Source organism: Mytilus galloprovincialis, chromosome 4 (genome assembly GCF_965363235.1).
Source record: "Mytilus galloprovincialis chromosome 4, xbMytGall1.hap1.1, whole genome shotgun sequence".
Lineage (NCBI taxonomy): Eukaryota > Metazoa > Mollusca > Bivalvia > Mytilida > Mytilidae > Mytilus > Mytilus galloprovincialis.
The window spans coordinates 28,049,476-28,064,717 of NC_134841.1; the positions used below are offsets into that span (position 1 = coordinate 28,049,476).

A 15,242-nucleotide genomic window follows, 5' to 3' on the forward strand; every position below is an offset into this window, starting at 1 on the left:
TAAGGCATTTTTGTTCTCGTACGATCGGGAGACGTTAAAAAAAATATTCCAACAGCTGATTCAGCCGGTAACGAATTTCCGATATCATAAAAGATTCACAATAGAAAGGGAACTTACTTCCTCTGCTTAATTGAGCTCCTAAATAAATGTGAACAGTGAAGTTTTATTCAAAATTGTCGAAAACAAAGTTTCATATGTGTTCTCATACGAATAACATGACGGACGGCCACACGAAACGAAATAATAATACTGAGACGTTTCACTATCGATCAAAAGTCCGGAAAATGACACATATCACATAGCATGATAACACTGTTAAAACTATGGTAAAACTGTAAACTTGTGTTGTTTATAATATAAATTCAAGTTCTTCGTGTACATATTGTCAATTTAACAGCTTATTACTTCAAAAAAATTTTTTTTGGTGTAGAAAATTCAGGGGAGGCAGTTGCCTCCTCTGCCTCATAGTAGTTACGGCCCTGCTAATTTGGCATTAAAATTAGAAAAATCATCTTACAGAGAACATAATCATGTACAAAGTTCCAAGTTGATTAGACTCCCTTCACCAAAATCTACATTGACCAAAAACTTTAACATGAAGCGGGACAGACAGACGAACAAACGGACGCACAGACCGAAAAAACACAATGCCCTTATTGGGGGGGGGGGCATAATAATGGGGGCATAAAAAAAGCCATCCCTCCGTTTCGATTGTTTAAACTAAAGCCATGATCATTCGAAGAAAGACAACTCTGCAACCATATTATTTTTGAAATATGCAATTAACCGGAATTTTCATTCATGAATACCCTTGGGTCTAGAAAGTGAACAAGGTCTCTTGACTGAGAGTTATAACCCTCCGCAAGTGGATTCCTTGATTGTGAGTGACGTATTAAAAATATGCAACCTATCTTGAGAGTGCGCAATGATGAGGCTTGATTGGAGTTAAATAGTATGCTAATCGTTTCAATCATAGTGGTAGTTTTTGTAATCTTTGCTAATTACTTTTATCGTATTTACAGTTTCAGTAATAATGTTATAGTTTTTTCAAGATGAGATGGTATCCAACATGCTCGAATTGGTCACTTAAACAATAACTCATATAAGGAGTAAACAACTTGACAGCACGTCATACTGGTATTTGTTTGATCAAGTTTCCTCCAATCCATTTCTCTTTCAAGTAAAAAGGTAAAAATGCTGTATGGGTCAGCGTCTTTCAATTTTGAACTTTCCTTAAGAGTTCGGTATTTTTGTTTTCCCCCACCTTTTTAAAGTTGTCTTTAAATTTTTGTTTTTCAGTCGTATTGGCGATCGGGTATAGATGTGTGTTGCTGATCATTTTTAGTTATAATTTCTCTCTATTTAAATCAGTTTAAATATAATGTGCAAACATGTTTGAAGTGGTCAAAAATCCTCATTTCAGACTCCTATTATAAGGTTGGAAATGAAGTGATAAGATCTTGACAAACTGACCATTGTCACTATACCAATTACGATTTCCAAGATAACAGACAATAGCCTGTATTTTACGCGCACGTTCGATTTATAATAATGGTGACCATGATTCAATCATTATATCATAGAAGCATCAAGAACAAATAAAACTAAACACCTTAAAGTATGATTATGAATAAAAATTGTTAAGGTGGTTTATACAGAGGAGATTTTTTTACAAGTCTATAGATGGATAATTATGAATGAAACATGAGTTGGCTAGTAAGGAGAATAGTTCACACTTGGTAATGTGAGAATACATGGTTGTTTTGACTTGCATGTTTAGCTGCAAATGTCAGCTTATTGTTGGATTTGTTAATATCTACCATCTTGGTAACAGAACTATTTGCAATACTTTTATAGTTTTATAATGATTGCTCAACTATTTTTGTCTTGCATGATATTTTACTGGTATTTTCACTGAACTTGGAATGGATATAAAGTTTGGCATCATGAATAGACACTTGTCTTTTTTTTAAGACAATTTAATAGTATAAAACACATGTTGATACTGACTGTGTACTATGGGTAACACATAGCAAAAACAATAAGTCTTCCAAACGTTTGTATAAATAATCACTATGAAAGAAAGACAACTCTGATGTTTACAATAATAGTTGCTTGCTAATAATTTCTAATTTGTTAAGGTTCATGTTGACCCTTTGGCTAAAATGGTTGTATTTTCACCTCAAAATTTACTCTGAGTACAGACAAACCTGTGCATCTGTAAAAAATTTTAAGGCATAGCATGCCCTAGATAAATATATTTCAAATATGTTTTGTGTTTTAGAAAAATAAAAACTTACCAGGATTTTGCAGTTCACTTTTTTTCATTCCTCAAGAAGGTGCCAAAATAAACTAAGTTGTGAAACAGGTTTGAGAACTTCCCCACAGTTAATAATTGAAGTGAGCTGTATTGATTGACATGGACAATAGATGGACAATAGATACCTGACAATAATTGGTGATTTAAACTGTGTACCTGAGTGGACCATATCAAGGAAAACTCAACTGTTTGTTAATTTTATCATCTTCTGCAGGTATGAAAAAAAGTGCATTGCAAAATCCAGTTAAGTTATGAATTTTCTAAATAATACAATGCATTTGAATACTATTTATCTAGGGCATGTTATGCCCTAAAACTTTTCCAGATGCACAGATTTGTCTGTACTTAGAGTAAATTTTGAGGTGAAAATATGGCCATTTTAGCCAAAGGGTCCACATGAACCTTAATGTGAATTTTAAAGCATATATTTATTTTAAAGCATTTATTTATTTTAAAGCATTTATTTATTTCAATGCATTTATTTTTTCAACTTAACTGAGAGCATTGGTAAATGCATTTTTTGACTCATTGTTGTAAGTAAGCAATGGTTACACATTTGAAATAATTCACACACACATTGTAGTTATGTTCTTAACCAAAAGATTTGAATGTAATACACTTAATAATATACTAAATAGATAAGTAATTTAGTCTTTCAAATAATCTTACAAGATTTTCTGGATTCTATCCTACCCAATCATAGGTATTATTACCAAACAAGCCAGTTTTACTAGTTTTGTTGCACAGCAGGTTTATTACATGGGATTTTCAAGTAGTTTGTGTTTCATTTTCATATTTTCAATCCTTATTTGATGCATGTGAACATATTTGACATAGCCTGTTTGAGGCATGCTTATAAAAATAAGAAGATGTGGTATGATGAAGGACAACTCTTCACCACAAATCAACTGACAGAGCAGTTAGCATCTATAGGTCGCTTCAACATTGATATAAATGGTCTTCAACAATGATCCAACCTTATACTACACAGCAAGCTATAAAAAGTCCTGAAATGACAAATGTAAAACAATACAAACAAGAAAACTGAAGACCTGATTTATATACAAAACAATAAACAAAAACCAACAAGCATTATAGGATCAAACTCTTGATCTCACACCTGAAGATGCTTCTGCACAACAAATCACATGGCTGTTAGCCATCACCGTTCCAAAATATGGCCATGGACACAAATCAAGAAAAATGGCCATTAATGCTGAGGGTACTTACAACTGCATTCATCTGTAGTTATATCGGCCAAAAATAAGAAATTTCAAAAGTAAATTTAAGATGTATAAGGTTCCTTATCAGTTCTTAGTCAGTAATAAAAAATAAACTGATAATATATATCATAGCACATGTACCATTCAATAACATAACCTTTTTGTTACCAGTAAAAATGTTATAGAAATATATCATGCATAAACCATATCAGATATTACATAACAATTTCTTACAAATGAGTGTATGCAATGTTTGAAAATATAAACATTTAATACATATAAAACATATCATATGTTGAAATATACAATGAATTTATAACAAGACTTCAATTACTTATTTAAAGCATACATGTAGTAGTCTGAAGCACATAGTTTTTTTTTTTATATCTTTTATAAAACGTTACAAAACTATATCAATTTAGCACTTTTTAAAGGAGCATGGCACAACGAGTGATTATGACAATGGTATTGATATAATAGCTCCTGTTGATCAACGAGTGATTATGACAATGGTATTGATATAATAGCCCCTGTTGATCAACGAGTGATTATGACAATGGTATTGATATAATAGCCCCTGTTGATCAACGAGTGATTATGACAATGGTATTGATATAATAGCCCCTGTTGATCAACGAGTGATTATGACAATGGTATTGATATAATAGTCCCTGTTGATCAACGAGTGATTATGACAATGGTATTGATATAATAGCCCCTGTTGATCAACGAGTGATTATGACAATGGTATTGATATAATAGCCCCTGTTGATCAACGAGTGATTATGACAATGGTATTGATATAATAGCCCCTGTTGATCAGCGAGTGATTATGACAATGGTATTGATGTAATAGCCCCTGTTGATCAGCCCACTGACTCAGCAAAGGTAAACAGACACATATCATTGGATGCTCTACCTCTTTTTTTGTGGATTTATTTCATTGTTTGGTTACAAATATACCCAGAATCTTGGTTAATAAGAGATATGGCATGACTGCCTATAAGACAACCATCCAGCAGAGACTAAAGGACAAGAATGTAAACTCTGCCTATAAGACAACCGTCCAGCAGAGACTAAAGGACAAGAATGTAAACTCTGCCTATAAGACAACCATCCAGCAGAGACTAAAGGACAAGAATGTAAACTCTGCCTATAAGACAACCGTCCAGCAGAGACTAAAGGACAAGAATGTAAACTCTGCCTATAAGACAACCATCCAGCAGAGACTAAAGGACAAGAATGTAAACTCTGCCTATAAGACAACCGTCCAGCAGAGACTAAAGGACAAGAATGTAAACTCTGCCTATAAGACAACCGTCCAGCAGAGATTAAAGGACAAGAATGTAAACTATCATAAAGGATTTAAAGCTTTCCAGACAGGGGCGGATGCAGGAATTTTCGAAAGGGGGGGTGCTTACCCAGGGCACCCAGGGCAAAGGGGGGGTGCAAAAAATATGTCCCGATACAAATGCATTGATCGGCAAAAATAAAGGGGGGGTGCGCACCCCCGGAACCCCCCCCCCCTGGATCCGCCACTGCCAGAATATTTGTTTGTTCATACTCTAATCGGAGAAGATTCTGACAATTACATGAATTACCGTGACTGAAGTACAAAAGTCTCTGCAGACTAATGTTCAAATACTGTGGATTGGTTTTATTTCATGGGTACAATTTTTTGTGGATTGAACAAATATTTTTGTGGATTTGATTTTGAAGTTAATATACAAGTAAGTCTTCATACAAGCCTATTGAGAATTTGTATGTTGTGTATCATTTATCTTCATGGTAACCTTAACCTATTAAAAGTTGCTATTCAACGAATAATAATGATTCCTATTTATCAGTTAGGCCAGGATTTTTTAATTTGTTGGTTTACGGATCCGCCGACCCGATTTTGCCGATTTCCAGAATAAAAATAAAATTGACTTTTCATGCTTTTTTATTCCCGCCGACCCTAAGAAATGCATTATCCCTGAAAAATAATTAAAATAATTGTTTTTTATGAAATGAAATGCATTAATCACTAACAAAATTGATAACACTTGCTGTTGTGAAAAAATAAAACTTCCAGTTTACGTTTTTAAATATAGACAAATCAATTATCATAATAACTGACCTTGAAATGTCGTTTGCACAAATAATTTTGCGGAACGAAACTTGTGTTTAAAACCAATTATACAATAAGTTCGTTTCCCTTATTTGTCATCAGTCCGTAAGATGCATCATCTCATAAAAACGGGAATGCGAGACAACAGATTGACCCGATAATCTCGTTTTTCCAATGGACGAGTCTATTAGGTTTTTGACACGTGTGTTGAAACTTATTTTCGTACGACGTTTTTACATTTTTTTTCTTTATCAGTTTTCGTGCTTGAAGATCATTATTCGCCAAGTTTTCTGGAATTGATTAAGAGCTACGCGAATCTATTTTTCTTGTTTCTGAAATGACGATTTAATTTCATCTTTGTCCGTGCACCCCCCTTTTTTTTTACTGTAACTTATTAGACAATGTCATGCGATGTTTATAACAGCTGAGCAATAATATTTCATTGAACTAAAATTTAAGAAATGATGATAAAATGGCATAACAAACATATTGTTAGAAAGGTGAAATATATATTGATTTTGCATATCTTCAAAGATGATTTTTTTTCTTTTTTTTTCCCGACCGACCGACCTGACTTTTTCATGGGGAAAATCCGTAAACAGGTAAACCAACAAATTAAAAAAACCGTGGCCTTATACAGTATGTGACTTCACTATCTAAATAATGTCCATTTTCACATTTGCACCAATAGAAAAACATATTAGTGAATAACATTAAATTCTCACATTTAAATATTATGCTTTAACATCAAATTAAAAAAAAAAGATAGTAGAGTATTCATTCTAATGCCATTGCCTGTATTTTGATGTACACAGGACCAGACAACCTAATTTTACATTGGTGAGGCCCGTCATAGGGTTGTCCAAGTAATCACATAATCACATTTTATTTGCCAACATAATCACATAATCATTATTTATTTTTTAAATCAAGATTATAAAATAATCAAAAACGCAGTCATGAATTATCCAATAATCAACAAATCATGAAATATGCGGTCTTGTGATCAAATAATCACCATAAAAATGGCAAAGTAATCACATAATTAAAAAAAAAAAGCCTCATTGGTTATAATAGAAAATCTTAATGCCTTTACTTTAATATGGATGGGTGAAATGCCATTCATAATTTATTTACAAAAATCATTAAACACACAATAAGCAATGTCAATCATCAATTGTAATGCTAAAAATAAAAATATTGGTTAATGCTACATAAGCTTTGATTAAAAAAAATACTTTAAACATATATATGTCACTCTTTTATGGACACATCCAAACCAGCTAGCACATTCACCCAAGTTATGAAATGGACACATCCAAACCAGCTAGTACATTCACCCAAGTTATGAAATGGACTTATGATGTGGACTTATATTATAGAACTCTTTGGGCTACTATCCTAAAATAGGTAGGAATTTTCATAAATGTTATATGTATCTATAAGGCTTGTTACTCCTTCTGTTACTTGATTTTACATGTTCACTGCCCTGGTTCATCAGACTCATTGTAATTCATAAAGACTGGAACTCTAAATGTTTTAATTTAGTCTCTTTGCTTTTTAGCTGCTGTCTAAGAGAGTTCGACCCTGTTTACACTGGCAAAGAAATTGAATCGATCTTTATTTGAATCGATCTTAAAAAGAACAGTTCGCGTTTACATTGCACAAGCAAGATCGTTCCGGTCTAATCCAGTGCGTTTACACTACAGCATAAAAAGAACCGATCTGACCTTTATTTTCATATCTTAATATAACATTCACCTGAAAAAGATTGATTGCGATCCATTAAGCGTTTACACCAAAAAAAGCCTTAAGGATCGATTCAATAAGATCGATCTTTTTAAAACTACCTCTAGAGGTAGACTTTTTAAGTCTGATTGAAGATCGATCTTACCTGTTTACACTGGACCAAAGATCGATCTTAAAAAGATTGATCTTAGTAAAGATTAATCTTTTTTGTCAGTGTTACGGGGTCTTATTCTCCACTAAGATTTTAGATTCCAGACAGCAGATTCCCTAATTGACATGGACAATAGATGGACAATAGATACCTGACAATAATTGGTGATTTAAACTGTGTACCTGAGTGGACCATATCAAGGAAAACTCAACTGTTTGTTAATTTTATCATCTTCTGCAGGTATGAAAAAAAGTGCATTGCAAAATCCAGTTAAGTTATGAATTTTCTAAATAATACAATGCATTTGAATACTATTTATCTAGGGCATGTTATGCCCTAAAACTTTTCCAGATGCACAGATTTGTCTGTACTTAGAGTAAATTTTGAGGTGAAAATATGGCCATTTTAGCCAAAGGGTCCACATGAACCTTAATGTGAATTTTAAAGCATATATTTATTTTAAAGCATTTATTTATTTTAAAGCATTTATTTATTTCAATGCATTTATTTTTTCAACTTAACTGAGAGCATTGGTAAATGCATTTTTTGACTCATTGTTGTAAGTAAGCAATGGTTACACATTTGAAATAATTCACACACACATTGTAGTTATGTTCTTAACCAAAAGATTTGAATGTAATACACTTAATAATATACTAAATAGATAAGTAATTTAGTCTTTCAAATAATCTTACAAGATTTTCTGGATTCTATCCTACCCAATCATAGGTATTATTACCAAACAAGCCAGTTTTACTAGTTTTGTTGCACAGCAGGTTTATTACATGGGATTTTCAAGTAGTTTGTGTTTCATTTTCATATTTTCAATCCTTATTTGATGCATGTGAACATATTTGACATAGCCTGTTTGAGGCATGCTTATAAAAATAAGAAGATGTGGTATGATGAAGGACAACTCTTCACCACAAATCAACTGACAGAGCAGTTAGCATCTATAGGTCGCTTCAACATTGATATAAATGGTCTTCAACAATGATCCAACCTTATACTACACAGCAAGCTATAAAAAGTCCTGAAATGACAAATGTAAAACAATACAAACAAGAAAACTGAAGACCTGATTTATATACAAAACAATAAACAAAAACCAACAAGCATTATAGGATCAAACTCTTGATCTCACACCTGAAGATGCTTCTGCACAACAAATCACATGGCTGTTAGCCATCACCGTTCCAAAATATGGCCATGGACACAAATCAAGAAAAATGGCCATTAATGCTGAGGGTACTTACAACTGCATTCATCTGTAGTTATATCGGCCAAAAATAAGAAATTTCAAAAGTAAATTTAAGATGTATAAGGTTCCTTATCAGTTCTTAGTCAGTAATAAAAAATAAACTGATAATATATATCATAGCACATGTACCATTCAATAACATAACCTTTTTGTTACCAGTAAAAATGTTATAGAAATATATCATGCATAAACCATATCATATATTACATAACAATTTCTTACAAATGAGTGTATGCAATGTTTGAAAATATAAACATTTAATACATATAAAACATATCATATGTTGAAATATACAATGAATTTATAACAAGACTTCAATTACTTATTTAAAGCATACATGTAGTAGTCTGAAGCACATAGTTTTTTTTTTATATCTTTTATAAAACGTTACAAAACTATATCAATTTAGCACTTTTTAAAGGAGCATGGCACAACGAGTGATTATGACAATGGTATTGATATAATAGCTCCTGTTGATCAACGAGTGATTATGACAATGGTATTGATATAATAGCCCCTGTTGATCAACGAGTGATTATGACAATGGTATTGATATAATAGCCCCTGTTGATCAACGAGTGATTATGACAATGGTATTGATATAATAGCCCCTGTTGATCAACGAGTGATTATGACAATGGTATTGATATAATAGTCCCTGTTGATCAACGAGTGATTATGACAATGGTATTGATATAATAGCCCCTGTTGATCAACGAGTGATTATGACAATGGTATTGATATAATAGCCCCTGTTGATCAACGAGTGATTATGACAATGGTATTGATATAATAGCCCCTGTTGATCAGCGAGTGATTATGACAATGGTATTGATATAATAGCCCCTGTTGATCAGCCCACTGACTCAGCAAAGGTAAACAGACACATATCATTGGATGCTCTACCTCTTTTTTTGTGGATTTATTTCATTGTTTGGTTACAAATATACCCAGAATCTTGGTTAATAAGAGATATGGCATGACTGCCTATAAGACAACCATCCAGCAGAGACTAAAGGACAAGAATGTAAACTCTGCCTATAAGACAACCGTCCAGCAGAGACTAAAGGACAAGAATGTAAACTCTGCCTATAAGACAACCATCCAGCAGAGACTAAAGGACAAGAATGTAAACTCTGCCTATAAGACAACCGTCCAGCAGAGATTAAAGGACAAGAATGTAAACTCTGCCTATAAGACAACCATCCAGCAGAGACTAAAGGACAAGAATGTAAACTCTGCCTATAAGACAACCGTCCAGCAGAGACTAAAGGACAAGAATGTAAACTCTGCCTATAAGACAACCGTCCAGCAGAGACTAAAGGACAAGAATGTAAACTCTGCCTATAAGACAACCGTCCAGCAGAGACTAAAGGACAAGAATGTAAACTCTGCCTATAAGACAACCGTCCAGCAGAGATTAAAGGACAAGAATGTAAACTATCATAAAGGATTTAAAGCTTTCCAGACAGGGGCGGATGCAGGAATTTTCGAAAGGGGGGGTGCTTACCCAGGGCACCCAGGGCAAAGGGGGGGTGCAAAAAATATGTCCCGATACAAATGCATTGATCGGCAAAAATAAAGGGGGGGTGCGCACCCCCGGAACCCCCCCCCCCCCCCTGGATCCGCCACTGCCAGAATATTTGTTTGTTCATACTCTAATCGGAGAAGATTCTGACAATTACATGAATTACCGTGACTGAAGTACAAAAGTCTCTGCAGACTAATGTTCAAATACTGTGGATTGGTTTTATTTCATGGGTACAATTTTTTGTGGATTGAACAAATATTTTTGTGGATTTGATTTTGAAGTTAATATACAAGTAAGTCTTCATACAAGCCTATTGAGAATTTGTATGTTGTGTATCATTTATCTTCATGGTAACCTTAACCTATTAAAAGTTGCTATTCAACGAATAATAATGATTCCTATTTATCAGTTAGGCCAGGATTTTTTAATTTGTTGGTTTACGGATCCGCCGACCCGATTTTGCCGATTTCCAGAATAAAAATAAAATTGACTTTTCATGCTTTTTTATTCCCGTCGACCCTAAGAAATGCATTATCCCTGAAAAATAATTAAAATAATTGTTTTTTATGAAATGAAATGCATTAATCACTAACAAAATTGATAACACTTGCTGTTGTGAAAAAATAAAACTTCCAGTTTACGTTTTTAAATATAGACAAATCAATTATCATAATAACTGACCTTGAAATGTCGTTTGCACAAATAATTTTGCGGAACGAAACTTGTGTTTAAAACCAATTATACAATAAGTTCGTTTCCCTTATTTGTCATCAGTCCGTAAGATGCATCATCTCATAAAAACGGGAATGCGAGACAACAGATTGACCCGATAATCTCGTTTTTCCAATGGACGAGTCTATTAGGTTTTTGACACGTGTGTTGAAACTTATTTTCGTACGACGTTTTTACATTTTTTTTCTTTATCAGTTTTCGTGCTTGAAGATCATTATTCGCCAAGTTTTCTGGAATTGATTAAGAGCTACGCGAATCTATTTTTCTTGTTTCTGAAATGACGATTTAATTTCATCTTTGTCCGTGCACCCCCCTTTTTTTTTACTGTAACTTATTAGACAATGTCATGCGATGTTTATAACAGCTGAGCAATAATATTTCATTGAACTAAAATTTAAGAAATGATGATAAAATGGCATAACAAACATATTGTTAGAAAGGTGAAATATATATTGATTTTGCATATCTTCAAAGATGATTTTTTTTCTTTTTTTTTCCCGACCGACCGACCTGACTTTTTCATGGGGAAAATCCGTAAACAGGTAAACCAACAAATTAAAAAAACCGTGGCCTTATACAGTATGTGACTTCACTATCTAAATAATGTCCATTTTCACATTTGCACCAATAGAAAAACATATTAGTGAATAACATTAAATTCTCACATTTAAATATTATGCTTTAACATCAAATTAAAAAAAAAAGATAGTAGAGTATTCATTCTAATGCCATTGCCTGTATTTTGATGTACACAGGACCAGACAACCTAATTTTACATTGGTGAGGCCCGTCATAGGGTTGTCCAAGTAATCACATAATCACATTTTATTTGCCAACATAATCACATAATCATTATTTATTTTTTAAATCAAGATTATAAAATAATCAAAAACGCAGTCATGAATTATCCAATAATCAACAAATCATGAAATATGCGGTCTTGTGATCAAATAATCACTATAAAAATGGCAAAGTAATCACATAATTAAAAAAAAAAAGCCTCATTGGTTATAATAGAAAATCTTAATGCCTTTACTTTAATATGGATGGGTGAAATGCCATTCATAATTTATTTACAAAAATCATTAAACACACAATAAGCAATGTCAATCATCAATTGTAATGCTAAAAATAAAAATATTGGTTAATGCTACATAAGCTTTGATTAAAAAAAATACTTTAAACATATATATGTCACTCTTTTATGGACACATCCAAACCAGCTAGCACATTCACCCAAGTTATGAAATGGACACATCCAAACCAGCTAGTACATTCACCCAAGTTATGAAATGGACTTATGATGTGGACTTATATTATAGAACTCTTTGGGCTACTATCCTAAAATAGGTAGGAATTTTCATAAATGTTATATGTATCTATAAGGCTTGTTACTCCTTCTGTTACTTGATTTTACATGTTCACTGCCCTGGTTCATCAGACTCATTGTAATTCATAAAGACTGGAACTCTAAATGTTTTAATTTAGTCTCTTTGCTTTTTAGCTGCTGTCTAAGAGAGTTCGACCCTGTTTACACTGGCAAAGAAATTGAATCGATCTTTATTTGAATCGATCTTAAAAAGAACAGTTCGCGTTTACATTGCACAAGCAAGATCGTTCCGGTCTAATCCAGTGCGTTTACACTACAGCATAAAAAGAACCGATCTGACCTTTATTTTCATATCTTAATATAACATTCACCTGAAAAAGATTGATTGCGATCCATTAAGCGTTTACACCAAAAAAAGCCTTAAGGATCGATTCAATAAGATCGATCTTTTTAAAACTACCTCTAGAGGTAGACTTTTTAAGTCTGATTGAAGATCGATCTTACCTGTTTACACTGGACCAAAGATCGATCTTAAAAAGATTGATCTTAGTAAAGATTAATCTTTTTTGTCAGTGTTACGGGGTCTTATTCTCCACTAAGATTTTAGATTCCAGACAGCAGATTCCCTAATAATTGTAGACAATTTACTGAAAAATAATAAACACTTATTTATGTCAAAGCAATGATGATTTCTTTAATTTTATACCAAGGAAAGACATCTGTTTTATAGAAGACACATACACATCAATAAAATTTATAAATGAAAGCATTATGTTGTGATCTATATAACTACTATAAAAATGAGTTTATCGCAATTTTATTTCTCTCAAGAAATGCTCTATTTTTGTAAAAGTAAATGAGAACAAAAAATGCATTTTAACCCTATGTTCTATTTTAAGCCATGGTGGCCATCATGGTTGGCAGACAGGGTCATCAAACAGAGGTTTCAGAGGAGAAGATTTTTGTAAAACTTAACAACAGACGGCAGTTGCCAAGTGATGAGAAAGTTCATTTTGCCCTGTAGGCCAGGTGGGCTTAGAAGAAGCTGCCAAAGAGCTAGGTATTGGATGTAAATACCATCAGAAATTTTCTGCTTTAGGAGGAGCATTTAGTGCAAAAAGTTGAAAACTTTTACTTGAATCCAAAAGTAGCCATAGTCCTGCCTATCATGAAATATGTTAGAAAGGGAGAAAATCATGACAATGGCTAACAAAAAAAACCAAATCACAATCTCATATGGAATCATTGCTTTTTTTACTTTATAAACTCAACATGGAACCACCTGAAGAAATAGTTTCTGTATCTCAATTATCCTCATCATTTTTGAAAATACTGACACATAACTAACAACAGTCCCTCAATATTTAACAATGACATAACACATATAAATACTGGCATGAGTATATCACAGACATTTTAAACATCAACAATAACTATTATACAGCTCCGTAACTTTTTAATCGTTCATACATGCCTCTTTGTTTCATTTTATTATATCTACCACCCAGCATTATGAACCCTATACCTAATATCATGAAAATAATAAACAAAACACATAACATAATAAAAGCTAAATTAGATATCATAATTTCAGGAATGGTAGCTGGAATGGAAGTACTGGAACTTATCATAAATCCTAAACTCCACCCTATCTCTGTCTTCTTGTTTACCTGTAAATGGAAAAACAAAAATTCATTTACCACAATACTTGAATAATAGGTTGCACTTTATAAAAAAAAAACATGCCTATTTTAGAGAGATATATAATAATCATTAATATATTGTTTTGTTTACTTACTGGTTCCCATAGAGTTACAACTTTAGAATTTTATCAGTATAAATACAAGTGAATAGCGACCAAATTGAATTCTGAAGAAGACCCAAAGTGAAGGCAGCCCTAGTCTATATTAGACCAACTTTTTTTTCATAAGGATTCTCTATTTCAGTTTTTTTAAATAGGTGGATGGCTTACAACTACTTCAGGTACCATCTCTTGACCCAAATAAATGGCTGCCTCAAAAGATGAACCCAACAGGTACAAATTGACCAAATCTGGGTTTCAACTTGACCAAGAAAAGATATCTCCTCATACCAGTAATCATTTTTTTTTTTAAAACTTTGGCTTTCTCTTTTCAGATGAAGAAGATTGGTAAACACATTTTTGTCTAAAAGAAAAGCCAATTGGGGTTATTCTTAGAATGTAGGACAGAAAGTCACAGGACAAAAGTCAAAGGACAAAAAGTCACAATTCATTCTTTCAGATTATTTTCATGGAATAAGAGAACAATTATTTCAAACAAAACGTTTTTGTATTTTTCTTGAAATATTGTACCGGTATGTAAACAACTTTGTAAACAAAATTTATCAAAAAAGTATCACAGATGATCAAATAATGGTTAAGAAAACAAAATGTCAAAGTGATACAGCACTTAAATGGGTTTCATGGTGCCAAGAAGTACATCCTTTGTGAGATTAAAATTAAATAAATCTTCATTTATCAAGTCTAATGAACAATTTCCTAAACTTTAAAATGAATATATGTAACAAATAGTAAATATTTCAAGATCTTTATCTTATATATTCAACTAATGGTATTGTCAACGAATTATTTGTGACTTTATGTCCTGCGACTTTATGTCCTGTGACTTTTTGTCCTGTGACTTTCTGTCAGTTTACCTATTCTTATTATTCCATCAGTCACAATTAACAATTAAACAATGTCTTGTATTTTATTCCAATTTGTAGTTTGATTGATTGATTAATTATTAGTGTTTAATGCCTCAGTACTATTGGCTATTTCAAGGCGGTCAGTATTTGATGGCGGAGGCAGCTATT

General features: G+C 32.7%; 2 protein-coding genes across 3 annotated transcripts in view; one reads left to right on the plus strand and one right to left on the minus strand.

The window, feature by feature from the left end:
* The first annotated feature begins 9,559 nt into the window (after positions 1–9,559).
* LOC143071766 (uncharacterized) lies at positions 9,560–10,835 on the plus strand. Its single transcript, XM_076246332.1, has 2 exons — positions 9,560–10,278; positions 10,449–10,835. The coding sequence occupies exons 1-2, from the start codon at positions 9,794–9,796 to the stop codon at positions 10,474–10,476; spliced, it is 513 nt and encodes a 170-aa protein (XP_076102447.1). The 5' UTR covers positions 9,560–9,793; the 3' UTR covers positions 10,477–10,835.
* A 1,273-nt stretch (positions 10,836–12,108) lies between these two features.
* Positions 12,109–15,242, minus strand: part of LOC143071765 (ectonucleoside triphosphate diphosphohydrolase 8-like) — a 31,905-nt gene continuing 28,771 nt past the window's right edge. For both annotated transcript variants that reach the window (XM_076246331.1, XM_076246330.1), the window contains exon 12: positions 12,109–14,077. In XM_076246331.1, coding sequence (XP_076102446.1) covers positions 13,844–14,077 — 234 coding nt within the window. In that variant the 3' untranslated portion in view covers positions 12,109–13,843. The remainder of the gene's footprint in view (positions 14,078–15,242) is intronic.

Bases quoted from the DNA above. Each gene is read 5' to 3' on its own strand.
- LOC143071766 (XM_076246332.1), top strand. From the start codon at position 9,794: ATGACTGCCTATAAGACAACCATCCAGCAGAGACTAAAGGACAAGAAT. The intron at 10,279-10,448 runs CCAGACAGGGGC...GATCCGCCACTG, and splicing joins CATAAAGGATTTAAAGCTTT to CCAGAATATTTGTTTGTTCA.